Source organism: Castor canadensis, chromosome 4, assembly GCF_047511655.1.
Source record: "Castor canadensis chromosome 4, mCasCan1.hap1v2, whole genome shotgun sequence".
NCBI classification, from domain to species: Eukaryota; Metazoa; Chordata; class Mammalia; order Rodentia; family Castoridae; genus Castor; species Castor canadensis.
In genome coordinates, this window is record NC_133389.1 from 146,709,504 (window position 1) to 146,735,160 (window position 25,657).

A 25,657-nucleotide genomic window follows, 5' to 3' on the forward strand; every position below is an offset into this window, starting at 1 on the left:
ACTAATATAGAAGAGCTAAAAGAAAATTTTAATCTACCCTTCCACCAACTTTAAAATAAAACCAAATTGTTCTGTTTTTAACTCTTCTCCAAAACATTGTTTACATTTCCTCAATTTCAAAACAATCAATTTCTATTCTTAAATCTAAACGAGAGCTAAATACATATGCCAATTAACTAATTTTAATATTCAACTCTAGGATGGCATAGACTATTAAAAATATATTCCATGTTAGTCACATTCTTATACTTTGTGAATATTTTAGTTGGAAATAAAAGAAGATTGTAACATAAAGGCTTACTATAATCTATAAATGAGAACATCTTAATCTGTAGTTAGCATTAAGAATAATCTTTGTTATTGAAGTTACTATAATATTGGGTTAAAATCACCCAATAAGCCACAAATAAAATAAGCATCTGATCATAACCATGGAATTAACATTTCACCAACCAATAGCCTTCAGTTGCCACACTCAGGTACCAGGTGTGCCCATACACAGACCTGCCCAAAAACTTCTTCATTCACAGTGAACGTGAGGTCCAGGATGTCATGGATATCATTGTCTTTCATCCACTGAAGGCTCTGGTGGAACTCTTCATCAAGGTATTCTAGATCACTCAGGTCACACAGACTAAGATGATAAACAGAAACAAATACATAGGCATAACTATTAGCAAAAACCCAGAGTCATGAGGAAAGAAACTAAAAATTAATGATTAGAACAAGATAAACTATTAGGCAGTGATTTCTGGAATGTTTTTAGTCAACTTTGGTAACCAAACCAGTGAGAAAAATCAGAAGTTTGGTGTAAATCAAAAAATCCTGAATATATAAAATGCCGCAGGAACCAGCTAGCCTGCCCTTTGTTTTACATATAGCACTGGAGGTACAAAGAGTGGTTGCCATTGATTCAGTAACCCAAATTTAATATCAGCTCTGGAACAGGAGTTTGGGTTGATAACTTGGACCCAGTATCAATTTTAGCTATACTATACTACCTTAAAATATTGCTTCCCTAATTTGAAATGTTTATATATTTCTATACAGCACTTTAACTTTATGTTGTATTTTGCCTTTTTTAAAAGACTAGATTCTGTGACTCATGTTCACATACATTCCTCTTTTCTTCATGGTTCTTATTCTGTAACTTTGAAAACGATAAGCTAAAGAATCTCTCTATAATTATAATGACTTTCTATGTTCCTCCCCCTATTTTCTCTTTCATTACAGAGATAAGATCTACATGTGGTAGAGTTGCTATTATATGCCTGGTTGTAAAGTGGTAATAATTGATTTGCTACAGTTGTTTTGAAATTTTTCTCCCCTCATTTCAATTTTAAGGGCGATTTTGTTTAGTTCATTCTAAACATTATCAGATACCAAGTATGTGTTAGACATCTTAATAGCTACTTGATGAACTTTATGTCACTGCTCTCAGGAGCTAATGGTGTCACTGGGGAGGTGGGCACACAAGTAGATAAGTTAACATAAAGTGGTAAGTGACAACATAGGGCAGGTAGTGCTTAAAATTCATTCACTTTTAATAATTCATGTTACTCTTCAGTTTTTAAAAAATAAAGTAGGTACAGGGAGCTGTCAGAACAAACAAGAGGGACATTTGCTTTGACCTAGAAATTCTGAGAACACCTTTTAGAGCAAAACATGCAGGATGATTAAAAGCTAGAGTGATAAAGGGGAATGGATGAGAAAGAAGTGACAGGAAAAGAAGAGAAAGGAAGAGAAAATAATAACAAACCCCTAAAAATATGGGCTGCAGAATGCTCAAGCAAATGGGCAGCACTAGAATGTTAACCGTAAACACTGTTTCCAGAGAACGAGACTAAAACTCCAGCTAGGAATGGGCCTTGAGTGTTGTGCTAAGAAACTTGATGATTTAGAACCACTGAAAGAGTTCAAGACAGGGAACGACATGATCACAGGTGAGAGAGGAGTTATGAACAGTTCCTCTGGAAGTCACAAGGTAATCAAAAGATCACTTCAGTACTCTGGCCAAATAAGATAAGGGTTGTAATTAGGGTAGGGCTATCAAGAGTAGAGAGAAGAAGTTAAATCAGAGAATTATTTAAGAGGCAAATATGTAGAGATTAGCAAATGGTTTTATTGGGAAGAGAAATAAAGAAGGATATTGAAAATGAACTCATGTTACAGACCAACTCTGACTGACAGTTTTGAGTGCTACAAACTGAAAAGATTTCTGAGGCCACATGAGTATAGCGGGAAAAAATACCATAAATGACTTATAAACTAAGCCATGGGAATGTAAATACAGACAGGACAGGGTAAAACATGAACTTGCAATTGTCATACTGTTTAAGGGTCACTCTCAATTTCTGACCAGAGTAACCAAGAATATGAGCAGCATTAAGTGCAGCTGGGCAAATGGGAGAAGGCACATTGTTAGATGGTGTAAATGTTGATTTTTGAGGCACCTGTGAAGTATCTGAGTGGAAATATCAGAGGACTGTTGACCATAGAAACCTGCAACTCAAGAGAGATCAAGGCTGAGGGCACAGAGCTGGGAGTCCATAGACGAGGCAGTGAAGAAGTTTCCCTGTTAGTTTTTGAGGGAGAAAACCACAGAACCAGAATGGAAGTTTAGCAACACAAGGTTTAAGGACAAGTTAAAAGAGAGGTCCACAAAATAGAAAGAAACGTAAAAAAGAGAATTGGAAGAGCACAGTGTCACCCACACTAGGGAGGAAAGACCCAAGAATACATGCGTTAGGGCTCAACAGTATCAGAAGCAGCAGAACATTACAATGAGATAAGGACAGAAAAGCTTCCAAGTGCTACTTACAGGAAAGGAGCCAGACTAAAGTGGGTTGGGGGTGTGAATCTGAGGTAAGTGTAAAAACTCAGTATAGATTAGCCTTTCAGGTGACTTACATGAGAAGATGAGAAACAAGGCAATGAAACGAGAAGATACAAAGTGGGCCCAAGAACGAGTGAGAGGCGGGGGAGGCAGGAACCGTTCTTGAGACACTGACTGACTCTCAGTATGGCAACAGCTGTATAACAGGCAACAGGACTGTTTAAAGTTTTCCTACTGGCCCCATCCTCCCCTTCCCACAGTGCCCATGAAAAAACATTCCACTTGCTCTCATCTAAGGTCTATACTTTTATTTTACAGAAAGCAGGTCTGTGGCCTCAGTGAGGGGATGTGTGGGACAGAACCAAGCCACAACCTAGTGCTTCCTCATTGTGATTTTGAGCTCCCACCCCATAGACAGTTGCCTTCTCCTGTTCAGCCTTATAAATGACTATGTACTGATTATAGAACAGAAATGGTTTGCTCTACATTTTAAAATAATTTCAATTTTTCATTGTGGTAACAATGAAGAAAAAGTTCTGTGAAGGCTAAATTTTCAATTGCCATGATAAATTACTGTTTTGCATTTTGGGAGATCTCAAGAAAAGGACAGCACTGTCTACCCCTAAAAACAACCCAAGAATAAAACAGCAACCAAATAAAGGAGAATAAAATTTGATCAAGAGCAAGCGGTTAAAGGTTTGCATGAAGCAAAACATAAAATACATTTCATACAGGACAGGAGCTGTGAGTCACCAAGACTAATCTACAAGTATTCTATTATTAATTGGTGTTAATACCACAAGAATTCCAGTGTCGCGTTTGAAGTACAATTGTTTTAAAGAAACATGTGTTGCAACAAATGAAAATAAATTATTTGGAGTATAGTGAAACTAAGATTTTGGTGGCTAGACAGAAATGAAGGTTCAGCAGCAGGAAAAGCACAGTAATCATATTTGAAATTGTATTAGTTTCTGAAATCTAAATCACTATTTGGTTTCCTAACAACAGTTTGTGATAGTGAACAGATAAACAATGACTGACAGAAGACTCTTTTCAGTAAAGCAAATACTGCATTTTCACATGCTAATTACATAAGCATAAAAATACTCTTACATTCTCAGAAGTGCCTTATAAAAGGGCCGTGTGAAGAAGGCATCCAACAAATACTGGTGTATTAGTGCAAGACCAAGGATCCTACCACTGAACCGGAACCTATGAAGAAAAAACATGAGATAGATTGCATGTCATAGAGCAGTTTCTAAATGGTTCTATTTGCTTCCCTGAATGTGTTCCAACTCTAATCATCTAAGTTTATCCAAGATTAATTGTCTACTAGATCCATGAGAGTTTGTGGGCACTGCAGACTGTGTCTTCATTAACTAATAATCCATATCAACTTGTTGAAGACTGGTCCACCTTTACCCTATGTCAATAATGTCAGCATGTAGCATGCCACATTTGACAACTTGAATCCTCAGCATTTCACTACAATTTCCCCAAATCACTTCCAAGAGACATTGACAGAGCGAGACTGGGGAGAGGGGTAGGAGAAATGTTATCTCTTTCTAGTTTGTGTGCATGAATATTGGCTGCATTTCTGTGACACAAACTTGGTAGTAATTCCCTTTTGAGGAAAAGTCCAGTTTCACATTAAGAAAGTCCTGCTGCTGTTCTCTTTCAACCCCCACTCCTGATGATAACCATCTCCTTCAAGAATTATGTATGCATACAAACATTTGGGGGACTTTCTTCATGACACATTCTGTTCTCCAAAATTTCAAAACTCAATTCTACTCTGAATCAATGTGAAAACTTTATTATGCTGGGGGCTGGGGTTGTAGCTCAATGGAGAGCACTTGCCTATTATACACACAAGGCCCTGGGTTCCACCTCCAGCACTCCAAGAAAACCAAAAATGAAACAAAACAAAACAAAAAAATCCTTCTTGTCTGATACAAGGAGTGTTATGACTGGATTTGCTGCTTTTGAAAGTCTCTCTCTCTAAGGTGTACTGAGTTTGAACTCAGGGCCTCACACTTAGGCAGATGCTTTATCACTTAAGCCACTCCAACAGACCTGGTTCTTTGAAAGTCTGATGCCTCCCAAAAGTATAAATCCATCTTGGGATTTGTACTGTCAGTTTGTAATTTTTACTTTTAGGCAGCCTTTTTTGAGATTGGAGTCCAGCAGTTTTGTTTTTCTTTAACTCTACTTCCATTAGCACAGCCTTAACAGATACAGTTAGGAGGATTCCAAATTATAACTACTGGGAAGTTAATTTGAAGAGTAAATCCTAAAAGTTAATGCCCTTCACCTGTCACTATTAACCTTCTGAGTCAAAGAAGCTTTTTCCATGAGTTCTACTCATGTCTGTCCTTCGCTGCTATCAGTGAAAAAGAATAGGAACAAATTAATGGGGGTTATGTAGATATTTAAAGTCTAACAATACAGGGATTTAAAAAGATGTGAGGAGTTCAGTTTGGGATTTTCAAAATAAAAACCTGAGATGGAAATCCTAAATCAGTTTTCCTTGATTCTGGATAAGAAATTAGGAAAGAGACGTCACTGGTTGTTAACTTCAAATGGCTCCTGCGATGTGTGGGCACTGCTGGTGTCTCCCATTTCAGCCCCTTACCATCTGCTCTGTTCCTCCAGGTGACCCCTCTCCACCCCCTACTAGACACTACTATGACTCAGCTGAGGCAGGTGAGCAGCTGCTGGCTGCTCCACCCCTCCTTCCCAGTGTCAGTCACTTCTCCAAAGGCTACTAATGAAACTGTCTGACCTCTGGTAGAGGGGTTTGGGGATCTTGCTGGAAGTCTATAATAATCAAGGACTTTTTTCCAATGGGAAAAAATTTTCGAATTCTACTCAACTCACTTATGCAATATAACCTATTTCTAGCTTGGAGACTGTCATTTAAACTTGATAATAAAAATCAAAATCAAATGAGGTACATAAATGATAATATGATTTTGTCAAGGGAAAAATGTGGGTTACTATTTTAAAAATATTATCATAGAAAATAACTGAAGAAAACTGCTGGGAAAAAATACTTACCATTCATGGTGATTGTCTACAAAAGCAGACATGGGACTTATTTGTACTGTGTATGTGTCATTGGCTGAATATTCAAATAAGCCATAATAGGGGTTAAATAGTTCTCTGGACACCAAGAAGAAAAACTCCCTGGAAGGCCCACTGTAATCCAGCCTGTAAAAAAACACACAAAAGAATAATCAACTTTTATTTCTTTCTAAATATTGGACAAATTTTCCTATATTTTTCAACTTCCTATAGAATGCTCACTACATACAAGGACTATCCAGAACAAATCAAACAAATCCTGAACTCACCATGCACGTCTTTGCTCAAAATAGTAAAACAGATTTACATGGAGCATATCCACAACTAAGCTACACATCAGATAATGCATAAAATAGACAACATATTAATAATTTGTACAAATATATAGACATATGTAAATATACACATACATATGTATATAAATCTTTTAAATGTCTGAAGCAAGGTTTGGGGAAAGGCAGAATAATCCAAATATTATTTAGGGGAAAGTCAGAGGGAACCAGTTGCATCCACTCATGGAACATGGGATCCTCATAGGATTTCCCCATTTTTGAATGGAGGGAAGAAGGAGACTTCCATGAACCAGAGAGATGTTACTTACAGATACAAGGATCCCTAGGGAGATCAGAGGCAAAAAATGGAATGATAGGGTTCAGGTGAAAACTTTAAGTGATAATACTGCATGGAAAATTACAGACAAGAAAAAGGGTGTGTAAAGCTTCCAAAGGAAGGCATTTGGAGAACATGCTGAAATTCTAGCACCTGAACCACACTATAAATTCCACTTTACTTACAAAGATATCAGGGTCAAATAAAGTGGAAGAAAAGATTTTGTTAGGTTTGGAATGACAAGGAGCCAACAATGCTGAGAGCAAAAACTGCAGTAAAGAGGAGTGTACAATAAAACAATTTCATATGCTAAATTTAAAATAAAAATACAAAGTACATCTTACACTAAGATAATAAAGCATACATACAGATTCAAAGACAGAGAGGAAGGCTGAGGGGGATGAAAGCAACTGATAAGTAGGGCTGGTAGTATTGGGAAAACCTTTTTTTTTCTGCTTGGTTTATCTTCTCTCTTTCAATCTCTCTCTCTCTCTCTCTCACGCTCTCTCTCTCTCTCTTTCCCTCTCTCCCTCCCTCCCCTCCCTCCCTCACCACCCCATCCAATGAAAAAGCAATCATCCAAGTTTTCTCTGGTGAGGGAATTAAAGGATGTAGAGAAGGAACCTATCATAGCAGAAGAGGAATTTGGGGCACTAGTAAGAAAAACAAAGATGGCCTTTAAATGTTTTCTATGGGAATCTAATAGAATTTACATATGATAGACATCAACCATCCTACTTTCTCAGTTTTTGCCATCTCTGAATATGTATGCTATTATCTACTTGATATCTCTTATTAAATCACCTTTGTTTTTTTCAATGTAAACTTGTCATATAATTTTTAGGACATCTCAATGAGCTAGCTCTATCTTTTCTAACACACATTTAAAGAAATACATGTACAAAATTTAAAATGTCAATCCTTGTAGTAGTTAAAATCATTTCACACATCACCAATAGTGTTGCTGAACTTACAAACACACAACACTGACAGGAAACCTGTGTCTACAGAGAAAAAAAAAAACACAAACACAGCAGATGCTCAGCGTCAATCAGTCCTTAAGGTGACCTGGTGGACCTCCCCTAAGCAATGGGTCAACAGGTGGCCCCTAAGACCCAATGTGGGGGACTATCCTCAGATTGCCTAGGGCCTCCCAAAGCAGCAGTCTGGTGGCCTCTTCTGTATAGGGAACCACAGACCACCTTCCTCACACAGCCACCTTGTAGCTCCTCCTACTGTTCTACTTCTGACTTCTGATGTCACCAACAAGTAGAATACTTCTTCCACTCGAACATTCTTTACATACTCAGAATCTTTCTTTCAACAGGTATTTAAGTGCCAATTATGCTTTGGGTACTAATCTAGATCTTAAAAATAAAACAATTTTTTAAAAAGTCACATTCTATAGGAACTCTATCCTGCACCCTCCTATCCCTTCCCTATTCCTGAGCATGTCCACTTCCTTCCATCTTCTATCGAGGGAAGGACGGGGATTCCCTGGTCACTCTGGAGTATCTAAGACTGATTATGACACTTGGAGTGTGATCTTATCAACAAAAAGCTTAGACGGTCCTGGACACTTTTATCCACTTAATACAGGTTAAAACTACCCAGAATTTTGGGGCAGCCACTTCACTTTGTTCACTCATAATGAACTATAGTCATCAGCTAAAGACTTAAACCTTCTATCTATGCTGCTTAAATCCAAGATTCCCTAGCCTGTCTATATGTAGTTATATCTTTACTAGATATAGACTAATAAAGACTAGTATCAGACTTTATACTTTTCCTACTAAATTTCACTTTGTAAAAATAATTCCTTTTGTTTTTCTAGGAAAAGAGAATACCAATAGTCAAAGGCATCACAGAAGCCATTTTGTCTAATCCCTTCATTTTATAGACAGGAAGATGTAGACAAGAGGAAAACAGTGACTTGCATCAAACGGAAGTGGCAAAGGAGGAACCAGGCCCTGAAGCCCTGAGACAGATGTCCTGACCCCAAGTTGAATGTTCGTTACTCTGCATAGCCTGCCTTTCAGTAAATTTTAAATGTCTGTCAAGTCTAACACAACATTGCTTATGGAGCGGGGGTTGGCAAACTATGGCCTGCAGGCTAAATCTGCTCCATCCCCTGGTTTTGTAAATAAGGTTTTATTAGAACACAGCTGTGCACATATATTTGTTGTTCATGGCTGTTTTCCTGCTATAATGGCAGAGTGGAAAAGGTGCCACAGAGAATGCACAGTGGGCAGAGCCAAAAATACTATCCCTCATAGAAAAATTCTGCCAGTTGCTGGTACCAAAAGTAGAAGGAAAATGCTACTTTATCAAAATATCTAGCTTAATATAAACCTTTTATGAAGAGCCTTCAAGGAAATATACTATGGGTACAATATCCTGGGGTGTATGCAACCTCAAGCAATGACCACAAGTACTAGGGATGAGCCACTTCAGCACCAATCTGCTGTGGTCACTTTTCTGCTGGGACTTTCATACACGAGGCACAGGAGCCACAAGGGTCACAGAGAGCTGAAACATCAGGCAAATACCAAATGAGTTAATTTTCTTACAAAGACAACTGGCTGTAGTGTGGCTTTTAGTTTAAAAATGCAGGTTTTCTCTTACTTTAACTCTGAGTGTTTAATAATACTGCACTTACCAGAACGCATAATGATTTGTTTGTGTATGCATCCATAATACAGACATACTACACCCTGACCAGGCTGAGATGAGAAACTGTCTTATTCATTTTTGTTTTCCAAGTCCAGAGCCTGGACTACAGGGGCTCAAGATACATTGTTAAATCAATGAGTGGAGTTCTCTGATGTTCTTTAAATAAAACCAATATTATTTACATTGGTTTTTGACACCTAGCAGAGTGAATAAATTTGAGCAAGTTTGCCAGGAGATGATATGAACAAATTAGGCCAATCCCTAAAAAGACCAGATTTTAAAACTGTCAGAAATCACACAAATGTATTAGGCTTAGCAAATTCACCTCTGTAAGATTTCCTAACATAGTATAGTTTGTTAAAACAACGAAGACTTCAGTGATTGGTTCCTTTTCATAGCTGAATGTGGTAAAGAGAAGACAAGTGTTCCATGAAGAGTTAAACTGAAAAGCATAGCTCCTCTTTTTTTCTCTCAAGAGAGAAAAAGCTCATAGTTTCTCTAGGAGGAAATGTATCTTTAACTGGTTAGGGTTTTTATCTGCTGTTTTGATTTGTTTTGTTTTGTTTTTTTTAATTTTAGAAGCCTGGGTGGAGTCACTCTAAAGCTGAGACAGTCTTTAAACTTTGATTTGGTTAAAATCCAAAATTAAAAATTGCCTATCTGAGAGCAAGTTGTAGATTACAATTTATATCTCAGTCTAGCCAATTCAATAAAACATGTCACAGCAGGGTACATGGTGCATGTGGTTTCTGCAATGTCTTAGCAACCTCTTCCATATAAATAGTTAACATGACTCATATCACAGGGATCGTTTGTTACATTCCTGTTTTGCCAGTTAGGTTGGTTCCACAGCTAAAGGCTTGGCACGGAAATACAGAAACTCTGAACAACGGGTGTGTAGCTACATAACAGCTGCATCTGAGGGCATTTGTGAATAAGCACAGATGTCTGTAGGGTGGCCCTGGAGTTCTGAGTCCTAATGCTGATAGAGCATTTTAAACATTGTCACGTTGCTGGGCTGGCACACCACCCCAAGTTGATACATGTTACAATAGTGAATCTTATTCCCCCATTCTTTATCCTTCAACTAAGATTCTCTAAGTGAGAACAAAGTACTTCAGTAAGTAGACTGTAAAATGAAAGAAGTCGAGGGCCTCAGGAAGTCACACCACCATCATTTCCTCCAAGTTTGGTCAGGCACACAAGGCCTAAGCTCCTTCTCATTGACCCACAGATATTTATAGCATCAAGTCACTAGTTCTTGAGCCACTTAAGAAGACCTAGTAGGTGAGTAAGGAATTTTGATATGATAAACAAAGTTGCACTTGATTATACCAAGCCAAAACCTAGCTAGATGATGAAGCACCCTTCTTCGGCAAAGTTTGAGTTCTTCGGGTTATTTTGTGAATGTCTCTTTTGGAGGAAAACAAGTAGCATCATAAGTTTAACTTGAATCTTTACAGGTTTAATTTTGAGGCACTAATGTCAAGCTCAGGACTTTTTAGGGAGGAACTGACCGGTCATAGGCGAGAACTGCCGGCTATTTTATAAGCAAGGAAGAGGAAAACTCTTTCAGCAATCATCCTCCCTAGTTATTTTTATCTGCCTATCCCAGGAGAGTGATTACAAAAAGCACTCAACAGAAAGATATTACAGAAAGTTCTTAGGTCCCCAAACTAAAACTATTTGTACATATCTCCTCCCTAGTCTAAGTGTAGCTTTGCAAGACAGATGACTGATGTCATACTGGACTCATACTTACACATAATGGACTCATTCTTTCTTAAATAAAGGTGCCTTTTACAGGGCTGGCCATGAAGAAAAGAACAGGCGGAATAATCCCAGTGTAAACATCCTCTCTTTATTCAGAACATTATTCTATACTGTTTGAGGTAGTAAGATGTCAATGGCTCCGATGCCTTGTCAGAACACAGTAGCCTACCTGTGTACCTTTCGACATCACATGGGCTTTAGTAGCCAGGACTTTTAATTAACAAAAGTGACGTGCAAGGGAATGCATGATATTTCATTACCCCCCTCCCCAGAGGACCAACTTCTAGGCATAGGTAACCCCTGCATGTGATCTCTTACCACAATCAAACATGATGCCTCAATTTGCTCCACCAATGCTGAGCCCCCCCGCTCCCCCCTCAAACTTCACCAAGCAAGATAACCAAATTGAACTAAATTAAACCAAAAAAACTATTTTAGAATAGTTTTTGACTCACCAAAAAGTTTCAATGATAATACAGAATTCTTGTATACTCCAGACTCAGTTTTCCTCTTGTTAATATTTCACATTAGTATAGTGCACTTATTTTAACTGAAGCTGATAAAAAATGTGAATAAACCCTTCAGCTTCACTTTCTTTTACTATCCCCTTTTATCTCCATTTTTAGAAGTCAGGTAGCTCAGCAGTGCACTCCCATTAGCTTTGCACAGCTAACACCTCTGAGGTAAATACAGTTGCCCAGGTTGTTGTTCAGGAACTTAGAAGCAACACTTGTCTATCTCAAACCAGCTGAAACCACCAACCCTTCACTTGGACCTGTTTAAATGTTGGATGTTTACTGGGGCCAAAAAATCCACCCTCAGATTGGCAGTGGTGTCATTTTCTAAACCTGTGTCCTGTGAACAGCCATGAAGTTTTGCTACACATGTGCAGAATACCAACCAATTCCTTCACTTTCCCCTGTAACCAATCACCTTTCTCCACACCTCAGACCACCCTGTTTCTTTATTCCATAAACATCCCCTCAAGTTTAACCTCTTTATAAATAAACTCTTTGAGATTGGCATACTGCACAATAGGTAAAGCCAGTGACAAGATTAATGCACCAATATTGATATATTATTAACTAAAATCCGCACTTGATTTCCTTAGCTTTCACCTTACATTCTTTTTCTGTTCCGTGATCTCATTAAATAACATTAATCTTAATTATCATGTCTCTTTTTGACTGTAGCAGTTTCTCCGATGCCTCTGGATTTTAGATGACCTTGACAATTTAAAGACTACTAGGAAGGTATCTCCTATAATGTCCCTCATGTTTTTCTCATGGTTGGACTGAAGTTATGTGTTTTTGGGAAGAAGGCTACCAAGGTAAACTGCCATTCTATTAAAGTGAATATGAGAACTGTGAATTCTCATAATTCACAATGAAGGGTGCACACTATCAGCATGGATTCTGACTGAGATGGTGTTTATCAGATTTTTCTACTGTAAACTTACTTCTTTCTCCCCTTTTCCATACTGTACAACTGGGAAGAAAGTTACTGTGCATAATCCACACTCAAGGAATAGGAAGTCATACTGAATTATTTGGAAATATTCTGCACAGGACATTTTTCTATTTTCCCCCATTTACTTGTATGCCTAATAATATATTTAATCAGTTTTGATACTTATTTTACACTTTGGGCTATAGCCCAATACTCCTTTTATTTATTTATTTATTCGTTTATTTATTTTTGTTGTTGCTGCTCAAACTATTCTCACTCTGGCCACTGGGAACTCTTTCAGTTGGCTCCTGTGCCCCTTTGACATTTCCCATCATTGTGGGCTTTTTGAGAAGTTCTATACTTCTGGCAGGAACAAGAAGACACTTCAGGCTCCACCTTGCATACTTCCTGCCCCAGTTCTAGAATCAACCATTTCTCCAAAGAACCCTGGTGCGTTTTAATTGATGAGCATTCAAAACCAAGATCTGAGTACCAGACATTTGTTTTTAAATACCTATACTAGACTTATACATGAAGAATTTACAAAATCACACATTTTTGAGGACATTAAAATTAGAGAAGGAAAAGCAACAGAAAACTTCTGTTTTCATAGTTCAATGGAAAAGTTGGTATAGCTTTTTGGTGTCTGGTATTTACTATAATTCAGAAAGAAATGTTACAGCCTTCTAAAGTGATAGTCAATGTGTTTGAAAAGGTGGCAAAGGCTTAAAGAATTCCTTAATTTTCTGTAACTTTAAGTTGTCTGTTTTTTATCAAGAGTACTATTTTAACCTTTAAAAACAGTACATGTATTCTAGCACCTCAACAGCAAAATAAAACCTATATCTAATATATATCATATGTGTCATACATATATATGTATATATATGATACTGACATGATAAAATCCTGAGTTCAGAAGTCTGGTTTCAATAAGCCATATTCAGAGGGAGCAAATTAAGAGATTATTAAGAGGTCATACCTCAAAATATCCTCTCTCCTTTTTCCCCTCTGGAATCATAGGAAGTAGACAAGTGACAGAGGCAGGAAGCATTTGGACATCAGTGATAATCATACACAGAGGAATTCAGCTCTGCTCAGCCTGGGCTTCCTCCTGGGAACTGATGTCATCAGTCAGATTATGGGAGATGGATTTAGGATGCCCAAGTCCAATGAATACTTGTTCTATTCAAACTTAAATAGAGGTATTTCCAAAGACTCTTTCCTATATCTTTGACATCTCAACAAATTGTGTTCCCAGCCAGGTACAGTGATGGAGAATACCTATAGACCTAGGTCCTTGGGTAGGCTGAGGCAGAAGGATCATTTGAGCCCAGGAGTTCAAGGGCAGCCTAGGCATTATAGTCTCTCTCTCTCTCTCTCTCTCTCTCTCTCTCTCGTTCTCTCTCTCTCTCTCTCTCGTTCTCTCTCTCTCTCTCTCTCTCTCTCACACACACACACACACACACACACACACACACTTTCAGCTGTGAGATAATGGTCTATAAGGAAATACCTGGAATCCCAGGCATACCTGTGAAGAAGCTATCAACATTTGCCTTCATTTTCAGTTGTGCACCTGCATCTTTAAGCTAACATAAGCAAGAAATCCATTTATGCACATCAGCAATGAAAGGCTCAAGTCTTAGGCAAGCTTTTGTCCAACCTTTCTGTGTCCAGTAACCAGCTGGAATGGCAAAAAGGTTCAGCAGTAGAAAAAATTCAGGTCGACTAAAGTTCAAGAATTTTGCTTACAAGTCAGTGCTGGTCCACGAGTACAGGAGGAAAAACAAAGGGGCCTAATGTTCAGTCCTAGTTTTTCTGTTTCTAGTTCCATTAGTATAGACAAGTTATTTTATACTTTAACTCTCCATTTCATCTACTGTATGTGGAATGGCTAAATCTGTTGGATGTTACTAATATGATTCCATAATCTCTATTCCTAGCATGATGGAGAGTGATGGCCTTAAAGTGACCCAAATCAACAGAGTCAAACACAACACAACTGGAGTTCAGACAACTGGTATTTTTAAATTCCATCTAGTGGCTACAGGTGCTGAGACCTAATAGGGGGTGGGAGGGGCCCGGAAGGGAGGAGAGCTGTCAGTCTAAGGTGATCCGTAACCATTGTTGTGTCTAGTTGGTGCAACAAACACTGTGTGGGAGTCTTCAGCCCTTCATTTCCTAACCCTTATCTAGATGAGCACACTCATAGAAAAGTCATGAAGGCTGCTCTGTTTATGGTAGATAGTTACATGGTAGGTGTGCTACCCTCCCGAGGAAAAAGAAAAACTGGAGGTGGAGAAATAAGAGTAAAGCCCCCCCCCTCCCCCCCGAGTAATTGTTGTGGCAGCTTTCTGGTAGAACATCAGGACTCGAACTCATGATTCTGAAACTGAAATTATTTAACAAATGAAGCACATTTTACTTAGTAGGTTCTCTACTACAGGGCAGAAAACAAGATTTAGAGGTTAAAATGCAATTCCTTGTTTCCTTCCCCTCCAAAGCTCCACCTTTTTCTCTTTGAGAGAGATGTAGAGAGAAGAAACCAAACTAGTCTTCTGCTCTCAAAACTGACCCACAACTCTTGAGTTTTTCATCAAAGAATTTCTATGTCAAGTGACTTAAAAACCAGAGGAAGCCTTTAAAAAAAAAAGGCAAAATGTTTAAGTATATGCGAACAACATTTCCTGCCAGAAGGATTTCCTGTTTCAAGCAACCACAGCTACGTGAAGAAACATCCGTGCTGCAGCCACAGCCTGTGTTCCACAGGCCACTTCTCTCTTCTACTCACCCTTCCTCCCCGACGAAGGTGACATACAGTTTATTTCTCTGCAGGTCTTTTCTGGAGTAGCCCATAATCTGATTAAAAGCATCTTCTAGCAAGTGATCTCTTCTAATAATTAACCTGTTTGTAAAGAGATAATTTGAAAAATATAGATTTCTTAATCCTTATTTTTCTAGAACTTGGCACTTACCATTTAATTTCTATTTACCACAATGAACTGGGGAGAAATGAAGTTACTTAATAACAATGCTGTCTGCAACAAAGTACACATTTCTTTAACTCTTAACATCATTAGCAACTGTTACATAGAGACTTGCGGGTCTTTTCTGAGTGGGCAAATCATTTATCATAAAAGGAAAATGATAATAAGACAACACACACACAGTACACAACCCTGTGAGGTAATGCTTTAAGCATGACTGCATCTAGGCAAGGAATTCAAATACTAAGTGCCCAGAGAAAGACTATGAGAACTGGAGGGGGAGAGAGAGAGAAAGAGAGAGAGAGGCAGAGAAAGAGAGAATGAATCTGTGTCCTCCAAAGCAAAAGAGTTTATAATTGTGCTTAACTTAATTTTTAAATTAAATTAAATGAATCTTGAGATTCCCTAAGGGGTAGGTACAAATGAATGATGCTTTGGCCAATTAATCTGCTTGTGATGATGACAATTAAAGGCGTCCTATCGCAGACATCAATTTATCCTTATTATATATAGTAATGACAGGAGATGATAAGGAGGCTGAACACATGGAAGCAGGATTGTCCTGATCTTTGTGAGTCCAATGTAAGACATACACAGCTAAGAGAGGTGTAGAGTTTGGGACAGGCTGATGTGTTCAGAGTTAATTGATCGAGCCCTACTGTGCGTGGGGCAGTCAGCATGGGGCCGTGGTTGGGCTGGCCCCTCCCTTAGACTCCCAGAGTGATAGAGGTGCTTCAGTGGAGATCTTTCCTCCTTGGTCCTCTTTCAACTGGCAGAATGAGCTGTAACAGGGACATGGGACAGGATGGAAATGGAGAGGAGGGGACGTGGGATCCATAGGAAATGAAAGTGAATCTAGGGCAAACAACATTTGTCCATTTCCCTACTGAGGTATGGTGATAGTTCTATTTATTATGAAATTCAATAAGCCAACAAAGTAGTACTCTTCAGGAGAAAAAAAATAACTCAAAATTTTAACTTTTCCTGTATTTTTATGTGAAAAACCATAGTGTCTTCATGACTTGATTTAAAACTTTAACTTAAATCATGCATAATTCCAGAACTGTTTTTACCTGTAAAACCTATCATTTACAAATGCCTACATAAGTGTGTTCACTAACACAAAGGCTCATGTGACATCCCAAATCACAATTCATGACTGCATTCCATTCTTCCATCATCCGTAAGTCATAAGTCATGTGAATTTTTTTTTTTTTCATTTTTGACTTACTTTAATTTTCCTGGGCCTTGTCCATATCCTTTAGTTTCTAACTTCCTGTAAAAGTTCCTTAGTTTGGCTTCAAAATCTCGCTTGTAAGGGGCTGGAGCCCGGGCATTGGCACGTTGAGTACCTGCAGCAAACCACAGAAGGAGGACAACCTGGATTTGTGCACTGTCCTTATATTCATCACAATGCCATGGAAAAATACTAGCAGAGTTAACAAGTAAGGAGAGTCAATACTTTTAGTTTCTGCATTTGTCCCTTCTCCAAGTTGAAGGATACAGCAAAGCTTAACCAGAGCCTTAAGAGAGATGTTCTTTGTGGCTGTTGGTTGAGAATAAAGATCCTGTTTGAATAGTTACAGTGATGCACATGTGTTTCTCAAATATGTTCCTCTTTTAGTCCAAACTCATATGAGTCAAGCAGTTACTCATGTCGAATGGTAACTGTTCAGGATGAAACATCTTTGCTTGGCTACTAAATGATATCATGGTAATCGACAGGAAGTTGTATTGTGAAAAAGTAGGTGGAATACGAATGAGTTTCTATCATTCGCTCTAAACTCCTCACCCAAAAGACCTCACCAAAACTTCTTTTAAACCTGTTCTATAATTAAGAATGATTTTAGAGACAGAATTATGTATATTTCATATTAGAGTAAAATAATCTTAACATAAAAACAATTCTGTCATACTTGCAGAAGGCACACATCTCTTGGTTTCACAAAGAGCAAATGCTAATATTTATTGCATTCTAATGTGCCCAATACAGTGAATATCTACACATTAAAGGTCTTTATGTCATTCCATGGCCAAGAAAGTGCTATTAATAAGATGTAAAAGCAACACAGCTTCTTCCTCTTTCCAGAAAAATCTGGCTTTGTGTCACAGTGACTAAGCAGCAAACTGGAATATTAATGATGACAAAAACAATGGATATTTCCACATAATATTTTCCAACTCAACAACAAAAACCAGAAAACACAAAGTGTGAAGTCTGGTTAGTATATACCATGTAAGTGCACAACAATTTTCTTCAAAAAGTGAGTGAGCTAAATGGTTGCATTCATTGCTAATACGTGTTAAGTTCAATAACATGCCCCACACGAATAAGGTGGGGTTGCTGGCATGGATCTCTTGGTTGGGGAGATAGAAATAGAGAATAATTATTTCTTAAGCCAGATGGTATGCATACTATAAAAAGAGGGGACAAAACCATAGACCTGGGGCCTTACCCAGCCCTACAGAACTATTTTGTTTGCCCCACATATTTAAAAAAAATTGGAAAGGGTGAAGGTGAATGAATATGGTTGATGGGTTTCATATACATATACAAAATAGAACAATGGAACCTTTTGTAATTGCTTTAAGTGGGGCAGGGAGTGGGTTGTGGAGGAGAGTAAGTTGTATGTGGGGGAGATGGTACGGGCAATGTAAACAATGTACAATATAAGGCTATTTGTAATTGTCACAATGAATCCACCCTGTCCAATGAGTATATCCTAATAAAAATGGAAAAGAAAAGAATAATTATATAATAAAGCCTTAAATTTTTTTTCAATTAATTACCAACTTGTAAAGACAAGGGATTTCAAGTAAAAGAAAATAATTTATGTTTTACTCTTGAAAATTACTTGGAAATTTTGGCTTGCATGTCCTTGGGGAATATGGGACAGCTGCTCTGTCAGACAATGCATGTGCTCCATTCTGCCACAGCCACTCAGTGACACTGGCTGTTGGGCCTCCTAGGTATTTGCATTTGAGATCAGTGGTATAGAAAACTGACAGTAATGTCATAGAAAATTAATGAGTACAAGCAGAGATCAAAGTGGAGAAGACCTTAGGAAGCAGGATTAATTGGAACCAAACCTTTCAAAGGGCAGAGAATCAATATTCTATACTGGGCGGGGCAGTAAGAGTTGGCAAAAACATTGCATGCGTGTGCAGAAAGGTGGTGAGGACAGTCCACTAACCTAGAGTGAGGGAGAGTGTTGGGAGTCAATGGGAATCAAATCTGTCAGAGGGTTGGAGCCAGATTAGAGAGGAGCTTCCAAACCTGGCCCAGGAGTGAGGGCACATGCATGAGACAGAGTGAAACTTTATAAGTTCTTGAGCAAGGGAATAACATGCAAATGGCATTTTTCTGGTGAAATTATTTCCAGAGTGTGTTGGGCAGATTAGGGTGGAAAATCGGAAAGGATACTGGAGGGTGGAGACCCAGTTAGGAGTTGTTGCAGCAACCGAGGCCAAAGGGGATAAGGACAAGTCAGGAGTGTGGTGACTCAGAGGAACATTCACAATATGAAGTACGAATTACTACCAGTAGAAAAGTAAGGAAGAAGGATGGGAAGCTCTGATGAGAGCATCATTTTTAGCAATAGAAACAGCATTTGTTTAGTGCCTGCTGTACATCAGGGATGATGCACGTTATGTAGGAATCATGAAGGATCCTTACAATTAGTCTGTGAAGTGATCATTGTCTTTTCATCAGCACCACTCCGCAACTAAGAAAAATGAAGGTGCAGTTTCCTGTCCAAGTTATATAGCAGTGAGAGCAGCTTTGGGGTTTGAGCCAGGTCTACCTGATGTTGAAAGCAGTATGGGAAATAACTGGTGGACAGGGGCAGGTGAAGCTTTATACAATGAGCTGGAGATGAAGCTGGTTGGGTAGATATTGAACAGTCACTTCACAGTGCAGTAGTGGAGCTTGCACGGAAGACCAGGGAAACTTGGGGTTTGAATGAGTTAGCATATGGATGATGCTTTGTGCAGTGCCTGTCACATAAGAAGCCCTATATAAGTGCTAGCTCTTATTGTTGTTTGCATAGAGGTAAATAATAAACACGCAAGAAAATGCATTGAGGTTCTAGGAATGGATATTTACAACACTGGCTACTGACCAATCATCTGTCTGGGGGTTTGTTTGTGCAGTTATGAATCTTGTACTCAAAGAGCAAGAGTTATGTCATGCAATAAACAAACAAACCTGACCCTACAAGCTCTGGGAAGCAGAAGAGCCTCCTAGGCAATGTGTAGTCAACTGCACATTAGAATCACTGAGGAAGCTTTGAAAAGTTCTCAAGTTCCAGCCACACCAAAATGCATCACATCAGGATCCATGATGGTAGGACCCAGGCGTCAGTGTTTTACACAACTCTCCAGATGATTCCCACACACAGCTGTGGTGAAGAACCACTATTCCCTAACAGGAAGACCAAGTGTAACCAATGAAGCATGCAGGAAGCATCCAGGGCCAACACAGGGCAAATGCCTCCTGTGTGTTGGAACCACAAAGAAACATGAGCTTCATGAGCACAGGGCTGCTGCCTTGGAGGGCTGAGGGCTAGGTAATGTGGCACAAGTCCACCCAGGGGTGGCAAAATAAAGTTACCCATGTTCCAGTCTGAGAAACTGTGGGTTAGTAATTGAGACAGCTCAGAAAGCAGATGGAATGAATCAGTTTTTAAAAGCATAATCACTGGATGGAAAAGAGGAACATTAACAACAAAGGACTGAGGGAAAATCTTTTAAGACTCAAAGGAAACCGGAAACATGATTCACCTAGTGCAGTGGCTCACATCTATAATCCCAGCTACTTGGAGGCACAGATTGGGAAGGTTGCAGATACAGGCCAACCTGAGGACAAATTTAGTGAAATCCCTATCTTAATCAATAATCCAGGCAGGATGGCACTAACGTGTGATTCCATCACTTGGGAGGCTGAAGCAGGAGTATTGTGACTCTGAGACCAGCCATTAGTAAAAATGCCAGACTCCATCCAAAAAATGACTAAAGCAAAAAAGGGCTGGGGGTGTGGTTCACGTGGCAGAGCTCCTGACTATCAAGCTCATGCCCCTGAGTTCAGACGCCAGTACTGCCAAAAAAAGAAAGATGATTCTTTAGGAGTTGGTTGCTTTAAGAAATAGCTTCTATCCTATGCCTGTGTAATTTGAGAAGCTTAAAAGGATGTGTGAAGTGACATAATGCATTCCATCACTACCAACACACACAGGAACCATTTGCACTGTAGGCAAAGGGCTTTAATTATGGGGATTCTGGAGATAGAAGTTGCTCAACTCAAAAATTCTTTTGCTGATAGTTCTATTATTTTTTTTTTAAATCACTTCATCTTTAAAATTTCCAGAGCTGGGCATGGTGGTGCTCACCGGTAATCCTAGCACTCAGGAGGCTGAGGCAGGAGGATCATGAGTTTGAGGCCAGCCTGAGCTACATAGTGAGTTCAAGGCCAGTCTGGGATACATAAATGAGACTTAGTAACCAAAACCAAAAAAGAACATAAAAATTATACCATATTATATTGCTGGCCTCTGCCAAATTCTTTGTTTTTCATTTTTTAAGACAGGATCTCCCTATGGATCTCAGGCTGACCTAGATTCACTATGTAGCCAAGATAGGCCTTGAACTCAAAATACTCCTGCCTCTGCTTCCTAAGTGCCAGGATTATAGGTTTGTATACCACCATCCCTAGTTGTCAAAATCTTAATACAAGTCAGGTACAACTGCCAAGAGATTCCAGAGCAGGAATGTTACTTCTGCTTTGGAAATAAAAAATGTTCTTGAAAGGCTGAGCTAGAATTGTATGAATACCATGCAATTGAGCTAGAATTGTATAAAGCTCTAGGAAATAGCACTCTTTACAGAGAGAGTGCTTTTATGGTCTTTATGGTCTTATGAAAGGAAATCAGATACAAAAAGGCCAGTGTTCCATCTAGTTAGTGATCAGATGGGGACCCACTGCATGGATAGTCAGTATTAGGCTAATTATATGCAGGACAATGTTTTCAGTAATCAATATTATGTCTGTTTTTCTTTGTCACTGCTAGGCAGATCTTAAGAACAACCTGTACACTCTTTCCATATACTGTTCCCACAGTGCACAATCATATATAAACTAAAGAATTCTATTTAAGAAAAATATCTCAAATGACACTAGGAAAATGTTGGCATCAAAATCAGAAGTTGGAGTCTTTCCCGACCCTAGGTGTATAGCTCAGAACCGAGATGGCTTGATGACTAGCACTGCCCTGTGCTGGACAGGATAAAGCCTGACCTAACCCAGCACAGCTCCAGGCCTCTGCCCTGGAACAGTTTGGTTCACTTTCCATAAAAAAGCTATCTCTACGAATTTTTAAATATACATTTTTGGACTGGGATTTGAACTCAAGGCCTCATGCTTGTTAGGCAGGTGTTCTGCTGCTTGAGTCACTCCACCAGCCCAAAAATTTTGTAATCAAGAACAAATCATGGAGCATTACAATAATTTCTACAAGGCTCCATCTTTTGGAACATAGCTCAAGGCTGGAACTTAAGTGGGGAAAAGGAGCACCTTGGAAGTAGCTGGCACAAAGCACAAGTGCTGAAGTGCTCATGTTTTTGCTTTTCTCTTTAAGAACGGTGAAAAGGCCTTCAGGGCAGTTTTGGAGCTTGCAGACACTCATGTACACACCACTTACTGAAATCAGCAACTTGATGCTTGGATTTCTCAGACCTTGGCAGAGAGGCAACTTATCAAAAATGGAATGCTGATGGGTATGGCAATGACAGGTGTACTGATAATACACGGGTAAGGACAGGTAAGACTAACAATAAAAAATAAAATCTTCAAATCATGACAGCGATAGTATCTAGGAAGAGGGAGAGGAAGGAAGTGAGGCAGAGACCAGAGAATGTTCGTGAAAAGGGAGGTAAGGTAAGCATCTGGTAAGATGTGAAGACTTTGCAGGGAGAGAAGGAAAAGCAGATCTTGAGGAGTCCTACTGTGAGATAATCCCCTCAGCCCATTCCCACAAGATAACCTTCAGTATGATCCCCCCAAAACTCAAAATATCCCCAATGCGTACATGAAAAAAAGGAGGAATGCAAAAACAAGGAGAATGCAATATAGTTATGAAGAGTTTCAGCAAATAGTGGGTTAAGCAAATTCTCATGCAGCTGAAGTCACAGCTTGGGTTACCTGGAAACTTTGCATGAGGGAGCAAGCACATCTCCAACAGTATTAGATCAATTTAGTGTTATGGCATTCAAATTCCTAGAAATGTGCAGCTTAAATAAACTTCTGGGCCCTCTATTTGGCACAATAAACCATCAGATGTTTGCAAAGATCTTTTCCTTCTGGCATAGCTAAGGTTGAGATTGGCATTATAGTGGTCTTAGAAAAATAAACCTTCACATTCCAAGATTTTGACAATTTTTAGGTAAGCACTGTAACAGCTGCAGAAAGCAGTGAGTCAAATTTTCCTTCTTCTGTACTTGACAATTCCTGTAAATGTGCATGGAATGAGGGAAGGTGTGGAGGGATTAGCAGGTTCCTAGGCATTCTTACAGAAGATCATTAAAATTTATTATTGTCACAATTTTCACAATACCATTTTCACACCAAGGGAGAAATCCTAGTCACAAGTAAAAGGAACAGACCACTTTAAAAAATCTGCCTGAAATATTGCTTATACAAAACCTTTAGGAAAACCAGTTGAAGAAAAAGGTATTTTATTCAAAGAAACAGAAGATTCCTCCACAGGGGAAATGAGGCTAGGACGTCTTGCCCTTCTATGGTGTGGAATTAGTTACAGTTACTGCCATTGATACCAGGCAGTACTTCCCATTCTCAAGATCAAACAAAGCCCACTGAAACTGAGTAGGTCAAAAATATGCAGCCAATTCTTCCTGAAAATTAAAACCACCACACACACTGCTAGCAATTTAGATATATTTGAATTACACATGTTGTAAAATGTTTAACTCTAAATTTCCAGAATGCATTTTATTACCACCAAGGATTACTCATGTACGTTTGTGATCCTCCATGAAGAATTGAACTTAGTCACCATTTCAATGTTTTCACAGTCTCAAAGAATGTTCAGCCAGTCGTCAAGAGCACATATTTTTCTCAGGGAGGATGGGTCTCCCAGCTTCTCTTTTACACCCTGTACCATTCTGTAACTGGTCACAACCCAGTTTATGACCTATTAGTTCATAGACCTGCTATGGCAAAGGTAATAGACAACTTCATTAATTTCAAATCTATTGGCTTCTCTTCCTACCTAATTCTTCCTAAAACCTTTTAGCATTTGACTTTGTTAACCCTACGTCCTTGAAAACTGAATCCTCGGTAAAGACATTCCTAATTCTATTCCAAAATCTGCTGCCTCCCCTTCTCTACTCACTCCTCTACCTCAGCCCATCCCTTAAATATTGGGATTTCTTATGCCATCATCCTCTATTTTCTCTTTTTTTCACAATTGGTCTTCCCTAATTCCTCTAGTCTACACTCTGGGCTTCAGTTGCTGCCAGAACACTGGATTCCTAGTTGCCAACCTCTCCTGCCCTCCATTACTGTTTTTCCCAATTGTCTCAAACCGACAACACAAAGATTTCTCAATGACACATATCCAAAATCAAAATCATTTCACATCTTCTTCAGTTCAATCTTTTCTCTGTTGTGGTGCTAACATCTTTCTGGTAATGCAAATAGTGAGAACCTTTGAATCTACCTTGACTCTTCCTTACCTGGGCTCAAAGTCCTGATAGCTCCACATCCTTCATAGCTCTTTAATTCATTGCCTTCTCTCCTTCTCCACTGCTATCCCAGTCCAGCTTTTTTTTCATGCCACTGGGCTAATGCACCAGCTTCCCAAATGGATTTTTGACTCTAGTCTCTCAAATTCTAAACATCCTCCTCATTGCCACCAAACCAGTCTTCATAAACAGTGTGTTACTGGTACTCTTCTGTTTGTAGAGTTATAGAGGCTTCACATGGACTCCAAAATAAAGCTTCAATGTCTAACTGGGCCTGGTCTGCCTCTCTAACCCGAGCCTTGGAAACTCGCCTTCACTTATATCTATTCATTTGTCTTAAACTACTTTCACGCTCCTGTGGCTTAGATCATGCTATCTTTTTTTTTTTTTTTTTACTAGAATGTCCTTCTTTCTTTGGTTCATATGGTAAATTACTATTCATTATCCTTCAAGGCACCACTTCCTACCTGTTCATCTCCCCCAAATACCTCACCTCCACCCCACCCCCCCGACCAACAGAATAATTGTTCCCATATCTGTGTTCCCGTACACCTCTCCATTACAGGACTAACTTTTCAGAATCACACTGACTCACAGCCCCATTATGAATCTTTCAAAGGCAGTGACTGTATTATTCATCTTTTTACAACCAGGTCTAATTCAGAGCTTGGATCATAGTTGGATGCTCAATAAATCTGTGCTACATAAGCAGATTAATAAACCTTTTCCTGTTTGTGATATTCAGTTGAGCTGCAGCTCCTTATCACAACAATGTGTTGAGGGCAGATGTTACATACTAAAGAACATACAGCAGCTTTTAGTGACACATTTGAAGTTTAGATTTCTATTGATAAAGTTTAAAATTCAGATAGCTGTTAACTGGTGAACAATCCATTGCCTATAATAAGGATAAACAGTTGATGCTCTGTCAACATCTTGATACCTACCTTTAAAAAACTCATTTCTAAGCTTTATTTTCTACCATTTATTCATGTCACTACTTAACTCACATCTACCTCTTTCAGAGTTCAAACTTAACAAATTTTAGTTTATATGTCAACATGTTCTATCTGCCCACTCATCTTTGTTTTGTTTTTTCCTATTTAATTCAGTTAGTAAATAATGCAGGGAAAATATCCAAGTCCATTACATTTCAATAATTTAAATTGTATATTATTTCTTGAGAATAGAGACTTTCTTTTTATCAATCTGTCTCCTCACTAGAACTTATTAGATAAAAAAGGCTTACACAGTATTTTGCACCCTAACATTTTGCAAGATATATTAGGCACTATATAACATAATGAAAAGTAAATATATGAGTATGTAATACTACTAACATTTATCTTCCCATTTGTTATTTTTTTGTCTAAATGAATTCCCATGGAAATAGCCATTTTTAAGAGAGAGTAAATACCATACAATGTGTATCTGTGCTAACACTAAAGATGTATTCAAAGAGTCCCTGTCCTTTATGGAGGAA

The 25,657-nt window shown here is 38.7% G+C and overlaps 1 protein-coding gene across 5 annotated transcripts in view; it reads right to left on the reverse strand.

Annotated features, from left to right (window-relative positions):
• Hecw2 (HECT, C2 and WW domain containing E3 ubiquitin protein ligase 2) overlaps window positions 1-25,657 on the reverse strand; it is a 366,611-nt gene that overhangs the window by 22,727 nt on the left and 318,227 nt on the right. For all 5 annotated transcript variants that reach the window (XM_074071319.1, XM_074071318.1, XM_020167497.2 and 2 more), the window contains 5 exons: window positions 16,649-16,769; window positions 15,222-15,335; window positions 5,897-6,049; window positions 3,950-4,048; window positions 505-634 (listed from right to left, as the gene is read on the reverse strand). In XM_074071319.1, the coding sequence (XP_073927420.1) occupies window positions 505-634; window positions 3,950-4,048; window positions 5,897-6,049; window positions 15,222-15,335; window positions 16,649-16,769 (617 nt within the window). The remainder of the gene's footprint in view (window positions 1-504; window positions 635-3,949; window positions 4,049-5,896; window positions 6,050-15,221; window positions 15,336-16,648; window positions 16,770-25,657) is intronic.